This window comes from Acipenser ruthenus, chromosome 27 (assembly GCF_902713425.1).
Source record: "Acipenser ruthenus chromosome 27, fAciRut3.2 maternal haplotype, whole genome shotgun sequence".
In the NCBI taxonomy this organism is placed as follows: domain Eukaryota; kingdom Metazoa; phylum Chordata; class Actinopteri; order Acipenseriformes; family Acipenseridae; genus Acipenser; species Acipenser ruthenus.
The window spans coordinates 25,906,558-25,925,384 of NC_081215.1; the positions used below are offsets into that span (position 1 = coordinate 25,906,558).

At 41.1% G+C, this 18,827-nt stretch overlaps 1 protein-coding gene across 1 annotated transcript in view; it reads left to right on the plus strand.

Moving 5' to 3' along the window:
• The first annotated feature begins 388 nt into the window (after nt 1-388).
• Nucleotides 389-18,827, plus strand: part of LOC117432064 (leucine-rich repeat-containing G-protein coupled receptor 4-like) — a 52,290-nt gene continuing 33,851 nt past the window's right edge. Inside the window, exon 1 of the mRNA XM_034053493.3 lies at nt 389-1,193. Coding sequence (XP_033909384.3) covers nt 1,009-1,193 — 185 coding nt within the window. The 5' untranslated portion in view covers nt 389-1,008. The remainder of the gene's footprint in view (nt 1,194-18,827) is intronic.

Genomic DNA, 18,827 nt, shown 5'->3' on the forward strand with positions numbered 1-18,827 from the left:
GTTCAGGGAAGTGACCCTTTTTTATATATTAGGAGGCCAACCCCTGAAATGCTGTTATATCAGTCTATAAAAAAAAAACCAATGGCGATGCAGAATGTATTATTTTATATTAAGAATAGGAACAAGTCAGTGTAGTTGATGAGTACAAGACAAGCCATTCAATCTGCAGGCCATATTTTGCATTTCAAGAGCTATTCAAAATTGGAAACCACGACGCGTCTGCCAGTCGCTGTAAAATAACCCCTCAAGCCGTGGAAAACGTGCCGAAAACCCCCCAGCGAATGCTCCTCATCCCTCCCCCACCAGCTTCACGTTCTCCTCGTTTTGTGCGACACTGCTAGCATATTAATCTCCGCTCTGACAGGTTCGCCAATGGGTATCGTCAGAGAGTCATTAATATGTAATCCAGGCTTTGCATATTCAGTAGGACGTGCTGCCAGATCGGGCACAGGGAACGGGCGCTTGCTGTTATGCTGCTTGTGCGAGAGAAGGGAGAAGAAACGTGTGGATTGTGGGATAGCTGAAAGCTTGCCTGTGTCTTACAGCAAACAAAACGCAATGAAAAGGAGTACACTCTGTTTTTATTTTTCTACAGTGAACTGAGTTGTTTTTTTTAAGTGAGTGTTTGGAATCTCGCTGCGTCCCCTGTTTTAATGGGACAGAGGAACGTGAATAGGGAAAGGTGTTTACTAGCTTATCTAATGCGGCAAGTCTGCACTAAGCTACCAGCCTAATGTGGATTTAAGGGAAACAAGACTTGTTTTTGACAATATATTTTGGTTTTAAGGACAACACGGCAAATTAAGAACAAGCTGGATTATGTTTGGCTTCAATCGTGTGTTTTTATTTATTTATTTGTATTCCCATTTCTAAATAGAACATACGTACATTAGCCTGCTTGATTTCATTGTGCTATATCGGACTAGAAAACAACACTGAAAAAACAAACCAAGGAGATAGCAAGGCTCGACTGTTACGCTGTGTTACTAGTACAAACTAACTCTGAGAATGCTGCTTGCACGTATCCTGTGTTCGGGATTGATATTGATTTGTGGAAGCGCTGCAGGGCAAGGCGACTCTTCCCCGGTTCCTTGCCCGGCTCCGTGCCGGTGCGACGGGGATGGAGGTGCAGATTGCTCTGGTAAAGGACTGACCACCGTTCCAATGGGGCTAAGCGCCTTCACCTACTATCTGTAAGTCGAAACAAAATAATAACAATACTCAAAACACAAGCCCTTGTTATGACGTGTTGCTGTTGTAAACAATGCAACGTTACTTGTTTGTTTTCTGGGTGCTGTGGAAGTTTCGCCACTTTGCGCCTCATTTATTTTATGTCTTTTAAAAAATGTTTAACTGTCAAGTGACTTGCAAAACTCAAGTTAAAATATGAAATACAGCTGTCGGTATGTATATACTTCGTTTTACATACAGCAGAATTTAGTTTTGCCTGCACTGTCTGACGCATACTGCAGTTGACTTTAATTGAATTATAAACTATTGTTAAGCAATTCACTCAAGTTGCCAAATCATGTGTACATTAATAAAATCGGCTATTGTTTACCTTATGCACCCGCTGCATGAGCTTTTAAAGTTTGATCGGCTTTTTATTTATTTATTTATTTATTTATTTATTACTTAATGCAGCTTGGCTGTACTTGATTCATGTTTATCTTTATAGTAAGTAAAACATTTTTTTTCTTCTTAAAAGCAAAAAAACACAAAGCAAAGTTATTTGGATCAATTAGTTATGGGTGCCGCTAAACAAGTACTGTACATTCAAGCCCTGAAAATACTTTACATATTTAAGTGTTTTTAAATAATGGGCACGTCTTCTAAAATATGTAGTTAATGTCATGCGATTTACACAATGCATAAGTACACATCTATTTACTAAGTAAGTGCAATGCAAATACACAGTAATTAGACACTTAATGTCGAAAGTGTTACTTTTAAACTGGCAAGAGGCTTCTTTGGCTTATCTTGTAGCGTGACCAGCTTCCAGTCTGATGAATGGTTGGATACCAAGGCAATGAAACCTGTCATAGAGGGTGGCAACGTCTGGCAATGCCCGATATGCTGAGGGGTTATTGGGATTATAAATCAGTGAATTAACTGAGATTGATAATTTGTTCTCCACCTTATATTCTTTCAAGGGCTAGCTATTGATACGCTTCTTAATCGAAATGGAAATATCGCTCTGAGATCCAAGACCATTCCTGTTTAAATACTGTAGATAGACTGGCATCTATCCATTGAGTCAGTAAAATGCAAATGCATTAATGGGGGAAAAAAATAAACAAATGTGTCTGAGTAAACCCTGATCGATAATGGTGCTGTTGTAAATGATATATCTTTTCAAAGCTTTCCGTGTTAAGTGCATTTTTTTAAATATTTCTATCTCAGGTTAGATACAACCCTGCAGGCTTTCTTTCGTTTTCAAGTGATGAGTTTTTTGCAGCAATATGCCATGCCTTAAACTTGTGGCAGGCACACCGTTTCTGTTGTGACATGTATAATATTGTACGTGACATTTCACAGCACCATTCAGTATTAAAAAACAACGCTGGTGTAACATGGAGCTGATGCACCCCCTTACCCCTTACCCTCTGTCTTTAAAGGGCTGCGTTTGCATGCAGACAAGCCAGCACCTTGGCTCATTAGTGAAGATTGAGCCTAGGGGGAGGGAGTCCCTCAGGTAACAATCATATAGCTATTATTTCATGTCATTCCACATAATTACTATTTCATACTGCTGTCACTCTGCATTATTTTCAGGTACAAAAGCTGTTTTGATTACCAGCATGCATCAGCAAGGCCCTGACAATAGATTAGCACAGTATGCCCTCCAGAGCTTTTTTTTATTTTATTTTTTAAATATAAAGGAAGTTGGCAGATTTTTTTTTTCTTTGTGGTACAGTGAAAGCACAAAGTGTGCTGTGCAGTTAATTATGAAGAAGAGATAGAAAGAATTGTAACCCTTTTTTTTTAATCAAATAATATTGGTTTAGTATGAAGTACTGCATTGTATGGTGTGAAGTTTTACAGCCTAAATTAACAATTCAGAGTTACTAGATTCTTTGCACGTTTATACACCTGCTCTAGGTGGGTTGCTTAGTCTTTGCCCATATGATGCTTTGAGTGTTTGAAGATATGCAACAGAGCTTGTTTTACATAGGAACACAATATGCTAATTGAACCAATGAAGGAATGTGTCTTTGTGGTTTGACAGGGAGGACAAGCAACCAAGTGATCCTGGTTCCAGTATAAGTTGCTTGATCTCCTTGGGCCCTGGTCCCTCCCAGCTGTAAAACTGCTAGAAAGCAAAACCCTTCTGTATATGAACGTAAACAAGCTGATAGGTGCTCGTGAGGCGTTTTCAGTGAATCCAGTTTTAAAGAAATTAATTTAAGTTGGACACACCGACCTTGCTTTTAGTGCTACAGGGTCAGTTTTATTGCCCCACTAGTATTTCTGGTGTTTAGAAACCTGAACAGGGAACACCCCTCCTTCCTCAGCCCTGTGAGGCCAACAGTTCAGTTTCTGTATGGCTAGGTCTCCATAGCCAGTCCTGGACCCTGATCTATTTGCCTCTAGCAGGGAATCTGATGTGGCTCTACTTTCAGCAACCATGTCGGCGACTAAAAACCCATGGAATCCGTCAACATCACCTCGCCCCCAACCCCTGACAGCCTGGGGAACTCGTCACATGACACGGGTTTTAGGGTTGCTCCAGCCAAGGTTCTCTCTCTCTCTCTCTCCAATTTCTTGTCCAATATTAGTGCTAATCTGGGTCTGTGAAACTAACCCTGAAGATTTTTTTAGACCCATTAATTTTTTGATGATGGTATGCCCGTTTTTGCACCGACAGTGTATGAATGCAAATATATTTCAAATGTGATTTTTCCTGTTTTATAATAGCTGGTTCATTAACTGCAGTACAGTATGCTCTTGGCAACAGTCCCAAGGTACTGTGAAGAGTTTTATTTGTATGCATGTTATCTTGCATTGCTAGGTGGGGTGGTGGTTTTACCTCGCAGAGCTGAGCACACCGCAACTTAATCCACCAAGCCAAAGAGCTGAGCTGGGGTGCTCAAACCTAATGGGGCTTCTTAAACAAGAGACACAACACACACGGGTGCACATTCTCTTCTAGGTAGAGCTTTGTAAAAGGCAGGTAATGGTAAATGCTTTTGCTTATGTATGAGCAGTAAAAGGGTCACATTTTCACATTCCAGGGAGGGACAAGTGCAGTAGCTTTGCTATATGCCACAGGATGCCTGTTGCGTTTCTTTTGTGCAGCTTTGCAGTGAAATGCATGTTGGACATCTTGCAAAATGCACATTCAATACCTATAACTGTATTTTATATCTCTGTTTTTGTGGCATCTAACAGGGCATGTTGAAGAACATTAAGATTCATACAACTAGCAAGTATGAACATGCATTTTTCTTCCGGGTAGTTTTAGTTAGTGTTTGTATTAATATTGCTGTAGTATGTTTTAAAAGGCAATATCTTGTCTGGTTAAAAACATGAGGAGCTTGCACTGAACTACCTGTTAATGTTTGACGGGGCCTCTAATATGTGTTCTGTTTGCATTGGTGTGTCAAGGGCAAAACCTCATTCCTGTGTTTAAAATGCATAACTGTTTACCGTGAGCCATTGGCTGTCCTGGAGCCTGAATCTGTCACTTGTCCACCAGGTGAAAAGCAGCACCCTGTCTGCTTGCCTGCTTATCAGCTTCTATTTTCTTTCTGCTCTTTTTTTTTTTTTATGGGACGTGCATGTCTGTAAAATGAATTCGTTGATATCCGGTATCTCACCGCTGGCAAACCCGGCAAGTGTCCCGTAGTAGCCAAAGTGCTTTTCTGGTAAAAGCTGTATTGTGTGTTAGGTCGGCCAGGGTGTCCTCGGCTCACCACGCACACCTGCAGGCTTGCCTGTAAGCTGCCCAGAGCTGCGTTGTCCTCCGACGCTGTAGCTCTGAGGCGGCAGCACGGTGAATCTGCAGAGTGTAAAGAAGCGGGTGGCTGACGGCACACGCTTCGGAGGACAGCGTGTGTTCATCTTCGCCCCTCCCGAGTCAGCGCAGAGGTGGTAGCGGTGAGCTGAGCCTAAAAATAATTGGGCATTTCAAATTGGGGAGACAAACTAATTGGCAACGACTAAATTTTTATAAAAAATAAAATAAAAAATCCACTCTGCTTGGCTGCTGGCTGTCTGGGAGCCTACATGACCCAGCCTAGAGATTAGGCAGTTGAGTTGTATTGCCCCCCCCCCCCCCCCCCCCCAAAAAAAACCGCTGTAATTTCAGAAGCTTGATTTTATTTCCATTTTCAACTATAGGATTTGGAAGTCAAGCTTTCTCAGAAGGTTTGTTCTGGTTTTGCAACGTGTGCAGCGTTACCAGTTTCAAAGTGTAATAACCAGTGGATTAAACATTTACCTACCTTTCTCATTGTGAAACAACAACAGGCGCGATTTCTCAAAGCTGTTTGCTCCAGATAGTTGTTGGCACGATATTTTCAGAAAATAAACACACACAATAATTTTAACAGACCACAAATAAACAACTCAGAGTTTTTGGGGCTTGTACAGTAAGTAGTCTTTTTAAGTAGTTATTATTTATTTATTTATTTTAATTCATTTTAGAAATATAACTGGTTTTTGAAAATAAATTAGCTGTTGACAATTACCAGTAAGAGTAATTATTCAATTATAAAAATTCTGATTGATGTCTTTAAGCTTTGTCTTGGAGACTTTACTGAGAGCTACAGTAAGTGGTATATTTATAACTGCAGGCTAATTAAAAGCGAACAAGGGCCCCATTACTTTCCTCCACGCTTGACACCTGATAGGGCTGTTTGCTCTAAATCCGCTTAAACCCTGGCCGTGTTTGCGTGTCTGTACAGGGGGCTGAGTGGGGCTGGGTCCCCCTGGTGCTCTCATCTGTCCTCAGGCCATGCCTGGTAGTGTAGGTATGGCAGTTTATAAGGTGTAGGAGGTGTTAATTGGTTTACAGCAGTGCAGTGAAAGAAGACTAGCTGGTACACTTCTGCTTTGTCTTGTGGTTTAGAGGTAATGGGAGCTGCTGTTTTGGCCTCTTGATTTATTGCATTGTTTAAGCCAGCTCAGAGTCGGGCTGCATTTTATTACCCTCTTTTCTCTGAGGAAAAGGGGGAGGGGAGGGGGCAGCAACTGGATACTGCAAGCTGCAAGCCAGGGTTGGGGTCAGTTCCTCTTTTGCAAATCCAATTCCTTTTTAACAACAATTCATTCCAACTCCTCCTTGCTCAAAAGTGCAATTAGCAGTTTTCTGTTCAAACAAGCTTCTCACAGTGGCAACAAATTACTTTAAATCGAAGTCACTGTTAGTCGATTTTAAATTGGCTTCAAATGAAAGCATTTGGACAGTCGCAACAATTATGTCTCTATAGACATCGAAGCAGGCAGGGGTTGAAGGTTCGCTCTGACCTGTGTTGTGCACCACCAGGCTGCCAAATAAGGGCATTTCCCATAATCCCACTGAACTCTGAATCAAACAGTACTTTGGAGGTGGAAAAAAGCTTCTGTGTTTTAGATTTGTTGCCGGTGTGTGACTCCTTGCTTTCTGAACCAGAAACACATAAAAGAAAAGCTTATAGACAGTCGGTTGCAAAAAATAATATTGCGCCAGACACAGGGTTTAAACATTGCGTGGGTTTTCTAATGGAGAAACAACACAGATCTGTATAATTATTATGTGTTTATTTAGCAGACGCCTTTATCCAAGGCGACTTACAGAGACTAGGGTGTGTGAACTATGCATCAGTTGCAGAATCACTTACAACTATGTCTCGCCCGAAAGACTGAGCACAAGGAGGTTAAGTGACTTGCTCAGGGTCACACAGAGTCAGTGGCTGAGGTGGGATTTGAACCGGGGACCTCATGGTTACAAGCCCCTTTCTTTAACCACTGGACCACACAGCCTCACATCTGTATAACACAAGTCTGAAGTCTAGCTGGTTTCAGGTGAAGAGGGTCTTAAGTATTTAATTTACGGAACATTAAAGCTGCTGACATTTTCGAAACCAGTTTTGTAACCTCTCAATGTTCTGATTTCAAGTCTCCTTTGTCTTCCAGTCGCTCGACAACAGCCGGAGCCCAGATAAGATCTCGCCATCGGGCCAGCTGGGAATTGGATTTGCACTCTGTGTCTTGTACACTGTCTCCCTCTGCTAACGGGGAGACACTCGACCTGTTTCTACCCTGCAGATATGATCTCATAAGATTGAAAATCACATAAACTGCAGTGACCTGTGCAATAGAAGCTGACACCTTCCTTCCTTCCTTCCTTCCTTCCTGTCTGTCTCTGTTTCGCTTGCTGTAGGACGCATCGTCAACAATCCTCATTCGTAAATTCATTGTGTGTGTGTGCAATTCAGGCCTCTGCTTTTGTTCTGAATCAACTGGCAATTAGGATTTAAAAATGAACAAAAAAATGCTTTGGAGTATTTAGTCAAAATATTGCCGACAGTAATGAAAGGGTTAAGAAAGAAAAAAAAAAAAAAAGAAAGTACCACCTGGTACTGAAGGGCAATTAAGGACAAGCGCCAAGATGGTCGAGTCTGATAAAGTGATCAAAAGCAGGTTTTCCTTGAATGAAGCCCTGGTAGTCCAGCACAGCCTGTGGGCAGAGCATTCACAAAGTTTTCTAGGGAATGTTTTACGCTAATCACTGCCGAATGGAGCCGGGGGGGGGAGGGAAGGCTAAATCCCTTTCCATGGGTTGCATGCAGACATCCGTCCGTTTCCTGGGCATCTGCTCTGGGATGCTTGTGTCTTCCACAGGGAGTGTAGCCCCCTTGAGGAAGATGCGTTTTGTGGCGTAGGGTCCATGGATTCATGTATCAGAGGAGCCTTGAGCTTTCCTGTTTACAGATCATGATAATCGAGGTGAAATCAAGCCCTGGCACAGTGCTGGGATTGTGAATTGTTTTTAAATGAGCTTTAGTTTTAATTAGTTAGCAGTACCCCTGGAATTGGATTACTAATACCAGATGATCTCGATTTGTGTTCCCCTTAAGGAATTTCTCTTGGGAAGGGGAAGGGGAAGGGGGAGGGGGAGGGGGAGGGGGAGGGAAGCTTGCTGTTTAGTGTTTGGTAAGGAAATTGCATGTAATGTCTGTGTGAACTGCTGTTCTGTTAAACACAGTTAATCATTTTTTTTTTTTTTTTTTTTATAAACTCGGCTTCGCGTTGGATGTAAATTGTTACCCCCTTGCAGAAAACATTCAATCCTTTACAATACAAGATGTGTGACATGTGATTGCATGTGAACTTCAGAAATCTCTAACAATGCAGACTGTGCAGGAGAGAGGGGAAACCAAGTTCATTGTGGTTGACTTGTAGGATATGGAGAATTCCTGCTGGACGGTCTTAGGCCTGCACAGAGACACAGTCAGGGATTACGTTACGTTTTTTTCATTATTTCGGTTTATTCCCCCCCCCCCCCCCCCCTTGTCTATGGGCCTCCTAGCCTCTTGTTCCACCTGTTTGTTTTCAAACCGAACAGGGTGCTTTTAAACAGAGACCAGATAGAGCTGTATTAACAAAGAAAATACAAATAAACACTCCAGCATCTATCCATTTAATGCCCAGCAGAAACATTTTACCAAGGGGCTGTGGAGCAAGTGTACCAGGTTCCTCCAAACAGAATAGGAACTGTCTGAACACAGGGGGTTGCATACTGAATAAAAGTGTAAATGTAAAGCTTGGGTATTGGGCAAGCAGATCTTTATTGTAAGTACTAGATGTGCTATTTTTGGAAGGCACTACGGAAGTACTATATTATTATTATTATTATTATTATTATTATTATTTCTTAGCATATAATATATATCTGCTGTTCCCAATACCCATTCTAGAAAATCCCATGGGGGTGCATTGTGCAGGTCTTAATTAAGACCTTTGAAAGGCTAAACAAAGCCGAGAGAGGAGGGGGGGAAGTCCAGGGTTATTATTGGTCCAGCAGGTCGGCTCAGCTAGTTGACTGTCCGTTGGTGCATTCTGTCCGTTTTTTAAGCTGAATGACACTTTTTGTTCGTGGTTAACAGAGGTGAAAGAAGCCAATTATTGAGTCCCTCTTTTCCAGCGGGGCAGCTGCAAGCCGGTGAATTGTAAGCGTGCATTTTCAGTCGGATCTGGTTTGTGCAGAAATGCAGCAACCTTTTCTGCAACTGCGCACCTTTTTCTTTGTGAAAATATGTAGGCACCAGAAAAATAAAAACATTCTGGTTTAACAGTAAAAAAATAAATAAATATGTAATGCTCCATTATAAATAGAAAAGTGAAGCAAGGGGCACGCACACACACACACAGTTGTTGCAGTTCACAGATTCATTGTTTTATATTTAAGTGAAATTGCCATTAAAAAATCCACAACAGTAATAGATTATTCCATAGAAATAGAAAATAAAAAATAATTACTCAGATGTGTCACTGTTGAGCAAACTCTTGTCTCCATGAGACAGATGCAATAAGGGGATTGAATACAGTGGATCTAAATAAATGAAGATTACAAAAAGTATTTGTTCTTCACACAGCCTGGGTTAGAGTGAAGCAGAATGCGTTTTAATTTGTAAATTGTGCTGTGAATGGATTCTGTGGTGTTTGCAATTTCAGTTGCTCCAGAGTGCAATAGTTTTAGTGTTTAAGTATTTATTGGAGGGTTGAAAGTGTAAACTACTTTGGCTACTGTGGCTACTTTTGCCCAGAACCAAATTAAAACTAACATTTAACGATGCAATCCTGTTCAAGTCTGTGGGTAAACAAAGGGCCTTTGTGCCAGCCTGATTTCTGAATGGAGAGCTGTGTGCTGTCCTCCAGCTATAGATTTTACACCAAATTTCCAAAGTGTCCCGTTGCATTTGATTACCTCATTGTTTCCCATGAAATCTGTGCAAAAACTGTTTGAAGCGTTTAGTCTGCAGGGTATCTCCTGCTGGTGATAGATAGGTCTGGGGGTGTTTCACATGCTGCAGTGCGACTGGGCTTGCATGATAGGAAACTGGAAGCCAGTTAGACATAGGAATCTAAGCCTGGTCACCAATGCAGTGACTTCAGTTTAAAGTTGTTTTACCTGTTCCTGTTGTTCATGATGAAAAGTATTAAAAAACACTCAAATGATTGCATGGAAAAAAAAAATTATATATATGCATTCATGTTAGTAAAGGAGCAAGTGTGGCTTAGTGATTAGAACCACAGACTGGGAGCCAGGGGATCACAGTTTCTGAATGACGGACTCGGCGTGCAAACTGTGTGAAGGCGATTTTCAATGAAAACAACTTGCTTGGCTTGAAAACCAGCTGAAACGCTGCCGCGGCAGTTCATTTACTAAAATCTCTTATTGCAGGAGATGGGTACCCCCCCCACCTTCCCCACACACAGGGTTATCTGTTCCTGAGCTCGGCTCTCTAAAACGCACCATTGTAAGAGAAGAGGTTTTAAACCACAGCTCTGGTAGGACTGTCAATGTTGTATGCAGTACAGTGTGGAAGGAATCAAAATGTGTGTTTGTACAAGTGGCTGTGTCATTATGCAAGCTCCCCGAGGGGCTGAACTAAACCAAAGTGCAGCAGAGCTGGGTTAGTCTCCTGCCAGCCCTCCGAGCAAGCTTTCTAAATCACTGCAGCTCAGTAACTGGCTGAAGATCTCATTCCTGTAGAATGCAGAATTGGGCAGTTCAGAGTATCGAAACTGTCTACCAAGCCATTGTATATGGTCTGGAGCATGTCGACCCAGTAATATTTTCATAACCTGCTAACTGGTGCATAGATTATTTATTTGGGATTATTTTTTATTATTATTATTATTATTATTATTATTATTATTATTGTTATTGTTGTTATTATTATTATTTATTATTCTTATTTTAACTTAAACTGCAAACGTAATGCATATAAAGGATACACGCTGCCACTTGCAGAATTACATTGTTTTAATATGGATATTTCAACCTCGATGTTTAGTCATTATTGGCCTAGGTTAGTCATGTCTGCTTTGAGTACTTTTGGGGTTTGGATTGAAGCTGACAGTTTGGCATGTTGGCAATAGACCACTGACAAGCGCCAGCCCGAAATATATGCACATTTATTTTTCAATTGGAAACAGAATCGCTGAAATCTAGATGAATATACAGTATTTATATTGTTTTTATTGGCTGTAAATAATGCATCTTTATCCATGCCAGACGTTCTCATAATTAATGGCACATACAGAAGTATGTGATGTACATTTCAGCATGTGTTTCATGTTGCCGTTTGGCTCTGGAGGTTGCTGGGATAATAGGTGCAGTTATAGTTTAGTGAGCTGTTTTTAAAGAAAGAAATACTGTTTGCCCAAGTGAGGTTAAACAGCTCTGTTCCATAATTCAGATTTCGGATTTAAAATGAAAAGTGTTCACTTAGTCATTCTGAGAAGCCGTGAAATTGGGTCCATGCCTCAACCGAAAGCACACACTGTACAGCATATCATTTTGTACCAGCTACCTATTATTGACACCAGCTCGATTCTGTGGGCGGGGTAAATAAATGTTGGTTTATGAAGCTCAGTTCCATGTTTTGTTTCTTTGCTGTTTTTATTTATTTTAATACAGTACTGAGATATGAGCAGTATGTTGACATAATTTCAGTAACAAAAGTGTTGCAAGACTCCAAAGTACCAGGGTGAAAGGTCGTCAGTTTAATGTTTTAATTGAGGCCCGCAAAGCTGGTGCTTAGCCCTTTAATTCACTGACCCCCCTCCCCCATGCCCCCACTGCCCCAGTTACCTTGCACAGCCGCACTCTTTATTATTGAAGCGTTTCAGCAGAATGCATAGCTCATTAACTGTATGAGCCCTCGCGTGCAACAAGTCATTGATTCTGATGACATTTAATTGTTGGTTTTCTGGAATGTAGATTTACTCAATGGGGCTTTAGATAGTGAGTTGGACCCCTTTTTTTAATCTTTTTTTTTTTCTTCTCATTTTAAACTACTACTGTTATTGTTACAGGGATGGAAATGAGACTCCTTTTGCGTAGCAGTTTCACCCATTCCCCTGGTTTTAAAAAAGTCACTTGTCTTAAGCATACAAAAAGTGTGCTGTACAACAGTATGATTAAACACATTCCAAAGCGAACCAGCACTCCAGCCACATGATAAACTGAACCTAAATACTAGAGTACGATCAATGTACTGTAATGTGAGGCAGCTGTTGAAGCTACTTGTTTGCTGATACCTAAAAACGTCGTCCCCCCCCACCCCCTTTGTAGTTCAGCCCACAATGGCAACCCTATCTGTTCATTGCCTAGTTTAGCTTTGAAGCTGATTCCCAGTCGCAGATCCTTCATTCAGATGTGAATAATATCACACAGTCCTGCTATTTCTGGCTTGGCAAGGATGCAGTCGTATTCAAATACAAGCAAGAGACTTTTTTTAACCTACACCTTTTTTTTTTTAATCAAATGGCTTTTTACTAGCTAAGCAGTTTGGTCTGACTTCTGAAATTGCCGTCAAGCTAAAGGTTTAAGAAATGGATTTGAGTCAAGGAGACGGCTTTGGGAGACGGTCTCTTTGTCCTAACTGAGTGACCCACAACTTCTGGCAAATGACCGTTCAGAAGCTAAAAGCATCATTGACCCATTAAAGCCTTTATTGACCCCTCGTTTGAACCCAGTCAGTTTCTGTGCCTCCCTCCAGAGTTCTTTCTCCATTGACTGTAATCGTTTTTTTTGCAGTAGGGTAGAGCAGTGAGGCACACTTATTTTTCTAAATGGCTTGGTGAAGCAGACCTACCCTCCACAGAGTTTGTTTATCATGTAGTATGGCCACTGCTGAGTCGTCATTGCTCACACATCCTTCAGTGCTTGAGAGCCACTGCTGTTCTACACTGCTCAATAGCTGAGACCCTAAAAGGTTGCTGGCCTCCGACATAGACCTGGTTTAGAATTCACTACCTGTGGTCGTGTTTACTGAGACACTCATAACCACATTGTTTGTAGCAGCGCCAATGAGAGAGCTGGCATTTCTACTTACAACTCTTGATCAGGTAACTGAAGTCAAGATCTTGTTAAATAGTATTCCACGCAACATGCTGTTTTATTAACACTGTTTTTATTATTTATGAAAACTACTGTTCATTAGGAGCCACACTGGAATTTCAGCCAGTAGAACCTACAATAGTTCTGGCATCCCAGACCACCCAAGTGAAGTGACCCACATTTAAAACCAGCCACAGTCATTGTACAACCCACAAAATAAAACTTGCATGTAACTTTTGTCATCGTCAACATATGATTGTATGTACACTCCAATCGCTGATGGGTTCTTAATTCAAGTTGCAAATTATACCCTTTTTGAATTAACCAATGTTATTGTTTTCTTTCTTTTTCTTGGATTGAAATGTCATTTGAACAGTTTAGGTAAGATTAATCCAAGATACCCAGAAACCCCACCCTGCTGCTCATCTGCATCAAATAGCCTGGACCAGCATTGCTGTTGATGAAATTTGGGACCTGTGCATCCTCTTGAATTGCAGTTGTACCAGGAGGAGCACACATGATCACACCACAATGTTTTATTTTAATTTCCACCCCCGAGCAAACTTGACCACTCTACTGCTGCCTAATCCCAGAGTCAAAGAATTGTACTCGTAGTTACAAAAAAACAAACATATTTCTCAGTAAAGTGGTGGCCATTAAGGTTATTACTGCTCTGTATTTTGCATTGCATTCCATCTTATTTCCCGATACTGATATATCAATCAGTTAAAGAAATGCATTCCACTATTCCTCAGCGCTGGGTTGGCTTTCCGCACCAGCAGTACAGCATACTGTAGGTGTCTGGTCGCTGTGTGGCTGTAGATCAAAAAAGCAGAACGTTTCCACTCCGTAAGTCTGGGTGCAGTGTAGTGCTCCATCCAAGTCAAGCTGTGATATGCCAGCGGTAATCCAGCAGCATTGACACACTATTTATAGCGTATTCTATTGTGAATTGTGATGCAGGTTTGTATTTGAATATTGTACATGCTGCTTATACTTCTGTCAGGAGTTAAAGGAGTGAATACAGCGGCACCAGTTGGTAGTCTGTTTTTTTTTTTTTTTTTTTTAAATGTTTGTGGCATGTTTCAGTTAAGGTGCAGATTCCGAATGCACATCGTTTACCTTTTCTATACCACCCTGGTGTAAAATGCGGCCTGGTTAAGGGGTGCAGCTCTTCTGTGAATTGGGCCAGCCGCACATGCAGATTCATGTGCTGATGCTGTCTGTATCTGAAATGGAGACAGAACTGAGCTGGGGAAGCTGTGAGCACTCCCTGAAGAGGAATGCTGGGATACAGCAGCTGTAAATCTTCAACAGAAACTTCCAGAAGGAGGCCGGGGTGAAGCGGCCAGTGAAGCAGAACGCAAAAATGTAGCTAACCACCGAACTGACACTGCATTGCTCAGGATTCCCATAGTAAAAGCATTGCAGTGTGTGATAAAGAATAGCTAAGCATTGGAAAGAACAGCCAGGTATTAAAGGTATTAAAAAAAAAAAAAACTATTATAAATGCATAGTATAAATGGGGGGGGGGAGCATGGTAACATTTGGAAAAATACTATGGTAAACTGGTTACAAGGATTACCAATTTTTTTTCCGGGGCAGCACATGTGTGTCCATTTAATCAATGTATTGGTTGTAATGCTGATAGCTTTCTGTTTTTGTAAGTATTCTTGCACTGCCCTGAGGGTGAACCATGGAGCCTTTTTGGACAGTGGAGGCACTTCACAGGTTAATCCAGCTGCTGTGTTTTAATTACCCATTTTAAATGTTGCCTACTTTCACTGTAACAGATATTTGATTTGAGTTTTCAGTCGGATCAAACAGTTCTGTGTAGGGGAGAATCTGTTTGATAATACTCAGTTTCCCATCTGGTTCTGCATAGTTTTTTTTTTTTTTTTTTGAGGATTTCATGGCAGAATGATCCGAGAGCACCTGAGAACTTTACCAAGCAGTTTCAACACAAGACAAAGACACCAGCGGCACAGCACAGCACAGTCCAGCGCAGTGCGTTCCGCAGACCAACGTGAGCATGCCATTGTTCACAGACCAATCTGGCAGCTATCTCAAAGATTTACTAACCTTTGCTCCAGATGTTATGCATTCACCAATGTTCTGAGCTAACAACATTTAATGTTGTCTCAATTTCCAATGCTAATGTTGGTGGTGTATTCTGCAGGCATTGCTGTAGATGACCTCCAAGTACCAAATTAATTTTCTTTGAAAAAAATCAGAACACAAGCTGTATATATGTAATGACAGGTATATTCACCGCACGTATTCCCAGCGTCCATTTGAGGACAATCGTGTTAGACATACCTGTAATCTGACAAGTGAAATTTCACGCCAGCTACGAAGCTCAACAAATTGAAAATTGAGCTTTATCACTGTGGGGAGAAAAATCAAAGACATTCGTCATTTTTTATACAGAGGCATCTGAAGGGCTATAAAAGCAGAATTAACAGTTACATTTAGACTTTACATTTGCTGTTTAAAAAGTTACCATAACACAATACCGTTAAAGAAAGATAAAATAACAGGTAGATGCCAGTTAAAAATGCACCTAAAAAAATTACGAAATAGCCTGCCCTTCAAATTAGGACAATGGCATTAATGGGTTAAAAATATATATATATATATATATATATATGAAAAAAGCCAATTACCCAGAAGACAGACAGTTATTTTTTTTAGTTTGTTGTTTTGTAAAAGAAGTGTGACGTTCACCAAAAGATAGCAGATGCACATCCTGCTGCTTTATTGCAAAAGTGAACTGGTTGTTGCAATGGATAATATACTCATTGAGATTAAGACAACTGGATGTGCATTGATATGGCATAATGTGCACAGCGTGCATTTGAATGACTCTATAACGAGCTAATCTCTCTCCTGCAGCACACAAACAAGTGTTTATTTAATAGCGACCGACAAGCGGTCCCCTTGACTTGAGAACTTGACTTGTATATGTTCATTCAGCTCGAGGCGGAGTATTCGAGGAATGGAATTAGCTCATGTAATTGTAATGCTGGAGCGGAGTGAATGCTCCCAGTGGGTCTAGGAGCAACATGCTGTTTTTGTAATTGGGCTCCATAAATATAAGTCGGCTGCAAAGCAATATTCATGTTGCTGTAGCTCCTCCAGGGTACAGGAATTCTGTGTCTTATTGAGGCTGCAAATGAAGCTGTCGCAGGCTGATGCTGTCTCTTCACTCTGAACTGGACTCCAATGACCATCACACCTCTGGACTGCATTTACATTTGCGGAGTCCTACAGGGGAACAGGCATCATACTGTAAAAACGAAAATGGCTTGGGCAATTTCCAATTAATGCACACAAAACCCTATTGAAATCTATTAAAAAGGGGCTGTTGCCGAAGAGAGACAAAAAGCAAACCCAAAGCATTAGTTGCAATTGGCCCGGCTGTCTTAATTGGCTCTGAATGGAGCCTACAGCATTAAATGCTATTATCTTTCAACAAGCAAGTGAAACTTCCTGCAGGAGGTTTTTCCAGGGGTTTAAAAGGTGCTGTGTTGAAACGATCCTCTTTGCTCCACAGAGGTTTTTTGTAAAGCTCTGCGGCAGTTCCAGACAGATGGAGAGAGAACAGGCGTTCTTCGCAGCTGTCATTCTCCAGGGATTATCAGTTTTCACTGAACAATTGCTGCAACATCTTTAAAACCCAGGGACGGGCACGCTTCTGAAAACCTCAGACTTGCATACAAGACGAAATCTGTTTCTAAACGTTTGCTTGGATAATGTTCTGCTTTCAGACAGGCGGATCTTCTTTTGCTTCTCTGTTTCTTAATTGAACAACCACACGCATCACATAGCAAGGCTTTACTGTCTAGGAGTGCTGGCTTAGAGTAGTGATTGAGGTTTGACCATCACAACCTTGCCTTTCCTGTTTCCATCTAGAAAGATACAGACCAGTAATTCATGCCGGCTCCTGTACAGTAGTGGTGTAGCTAGGGGGGTGGTTTTAGGGGTTTAAATCCGACCCCCAAATGAATTATTTAATACGTGGGACAAAAAAAATCAGCCATATGCAAAAATCTCAATCCATCACCAGACACATTAAAATGAGGTTTACTTTTTAAAATATTTTCACCCGCGGGTAGCTGCTCTGGAGTGTATTGACTTGCATCTTATTGCATCCTATACAATATTCTATATACATCAATAGTTAATTAGGGGGGTAACAGAATTCCATTGAGTCACAGGCCAAAACTTATAGCAATTGGTTACAGGTGAGACCAATAAAAACTGCAATTACACTCTGCGACTTCAAGCAAGTGTGTAAAACCTCTGGATCCAAGTCACAGGATGTAGGATTTTAAAATTGACTCCTTTTTGTCGGGCTTCTGTGTGGTTTTTATTGCTACACACATCAAAAAAGAGAAATCTGGCAAAAAGTGTTGACTATCCCACCCCCACCCCAATGGTTATTTCTGTCATTCTTAAACGGTGAAACACTACGTGCAGAAAAATCTCTATCCATTTCCATACAATACTAAATCATGGGGTGTTGCATTGATTGTGGGGGTAAAATAGTTTGGAGGTGTCAACTGTGTCTGAAGTGAAATTTGAACCATGGACTCATAGCATGCCAGGTACAGCCAAATCCTGGAGTGACTTTCTAAAAGAAAATACTTTATTGGTTAAATTAAATCCTTTACAATGTGGTTGGAACACGAAAGCCTGCCCTTGATCTGTGTTCTATCAGTCGGTTAATAAATGTACCGAAATCAATATCAGTTTGGGCAACAAGGCAGCCCCCCAGTTACCTGTGGTTTCTTAAGAGCAGAATCTCTGTACTGTATCCTTTTAAGGAAGGCAGCGAGTCAAAAGCGTGTCGGCAGATAAAACAGAAATGGAGCGGCAGGGGTTTGATTTGTGAAGCAGAATGTTACTGAGATACCACCAAGGGTGCCAGCACAGTAGGGGCTCGCTCGTAACTCGGCTAGCGTTTTTTTTTTTTTCTTCTTTGTGGTGTTTGTTTTTTCAAAGCTGCATTGAAATCTCCTGCCCTGTAATTCAATAGCAAGATAACAGAAGGATTGTAAATAATGGTAGTGAAGGATGGTGGACATCCTGGCAAGTGTGTGCTCTTAGCCAGATTTCTAGGAAACCTGATGCAGCCTCATCGTATGGCCCACATGCACAGTGACTGCACTTGGGAAGGCATCCCAGTGAAACCCGAGATTGTAATAGTAGAATTATTTGACTTCATTAAGGGCGGATAAGTTTTTATCTTTTTTTTTTTTTTCATTCTTTTCTCAACATCTGTTGCTGCCATTTGGGCACTTCTTTAAAATTTGAATCTCTGCTCCAGAGTTTTGAGCCTTTACAGACTGCCTGATGGTTCTGACTGAGTACCGGTTGTATTTTTAGAAACATTCTCAACCCCTTTTCAACTCGCTCTGAAGCCCAAAATTTCCTTTAAATGAAACTTTTTGGGTGATTTTTAAAAAAATGTATTTTATTTGGCAAATGATTAACCAAAAGTCATCTACTCCAGTTTTAGATCTGTCCTAACAACATTTTGTATGCAATGTGCCCTACATGCATTTTTTAATATATATATATATATATCTCCTCTGCATCCAATTTAAAATTGTGTCCACATACTCGGAGCTACTGTAGGAGCCTCAGGTGATCTGTGTGCGGTATGAAGCCAAGGCTTGGGATTGTGTTAAAGCAGGTCCCTGTTGCCTCTGGCCACTCTTAATAATTCCACACTTTTCAGGTTGAGGGGGTTAGTGTGGTGCCT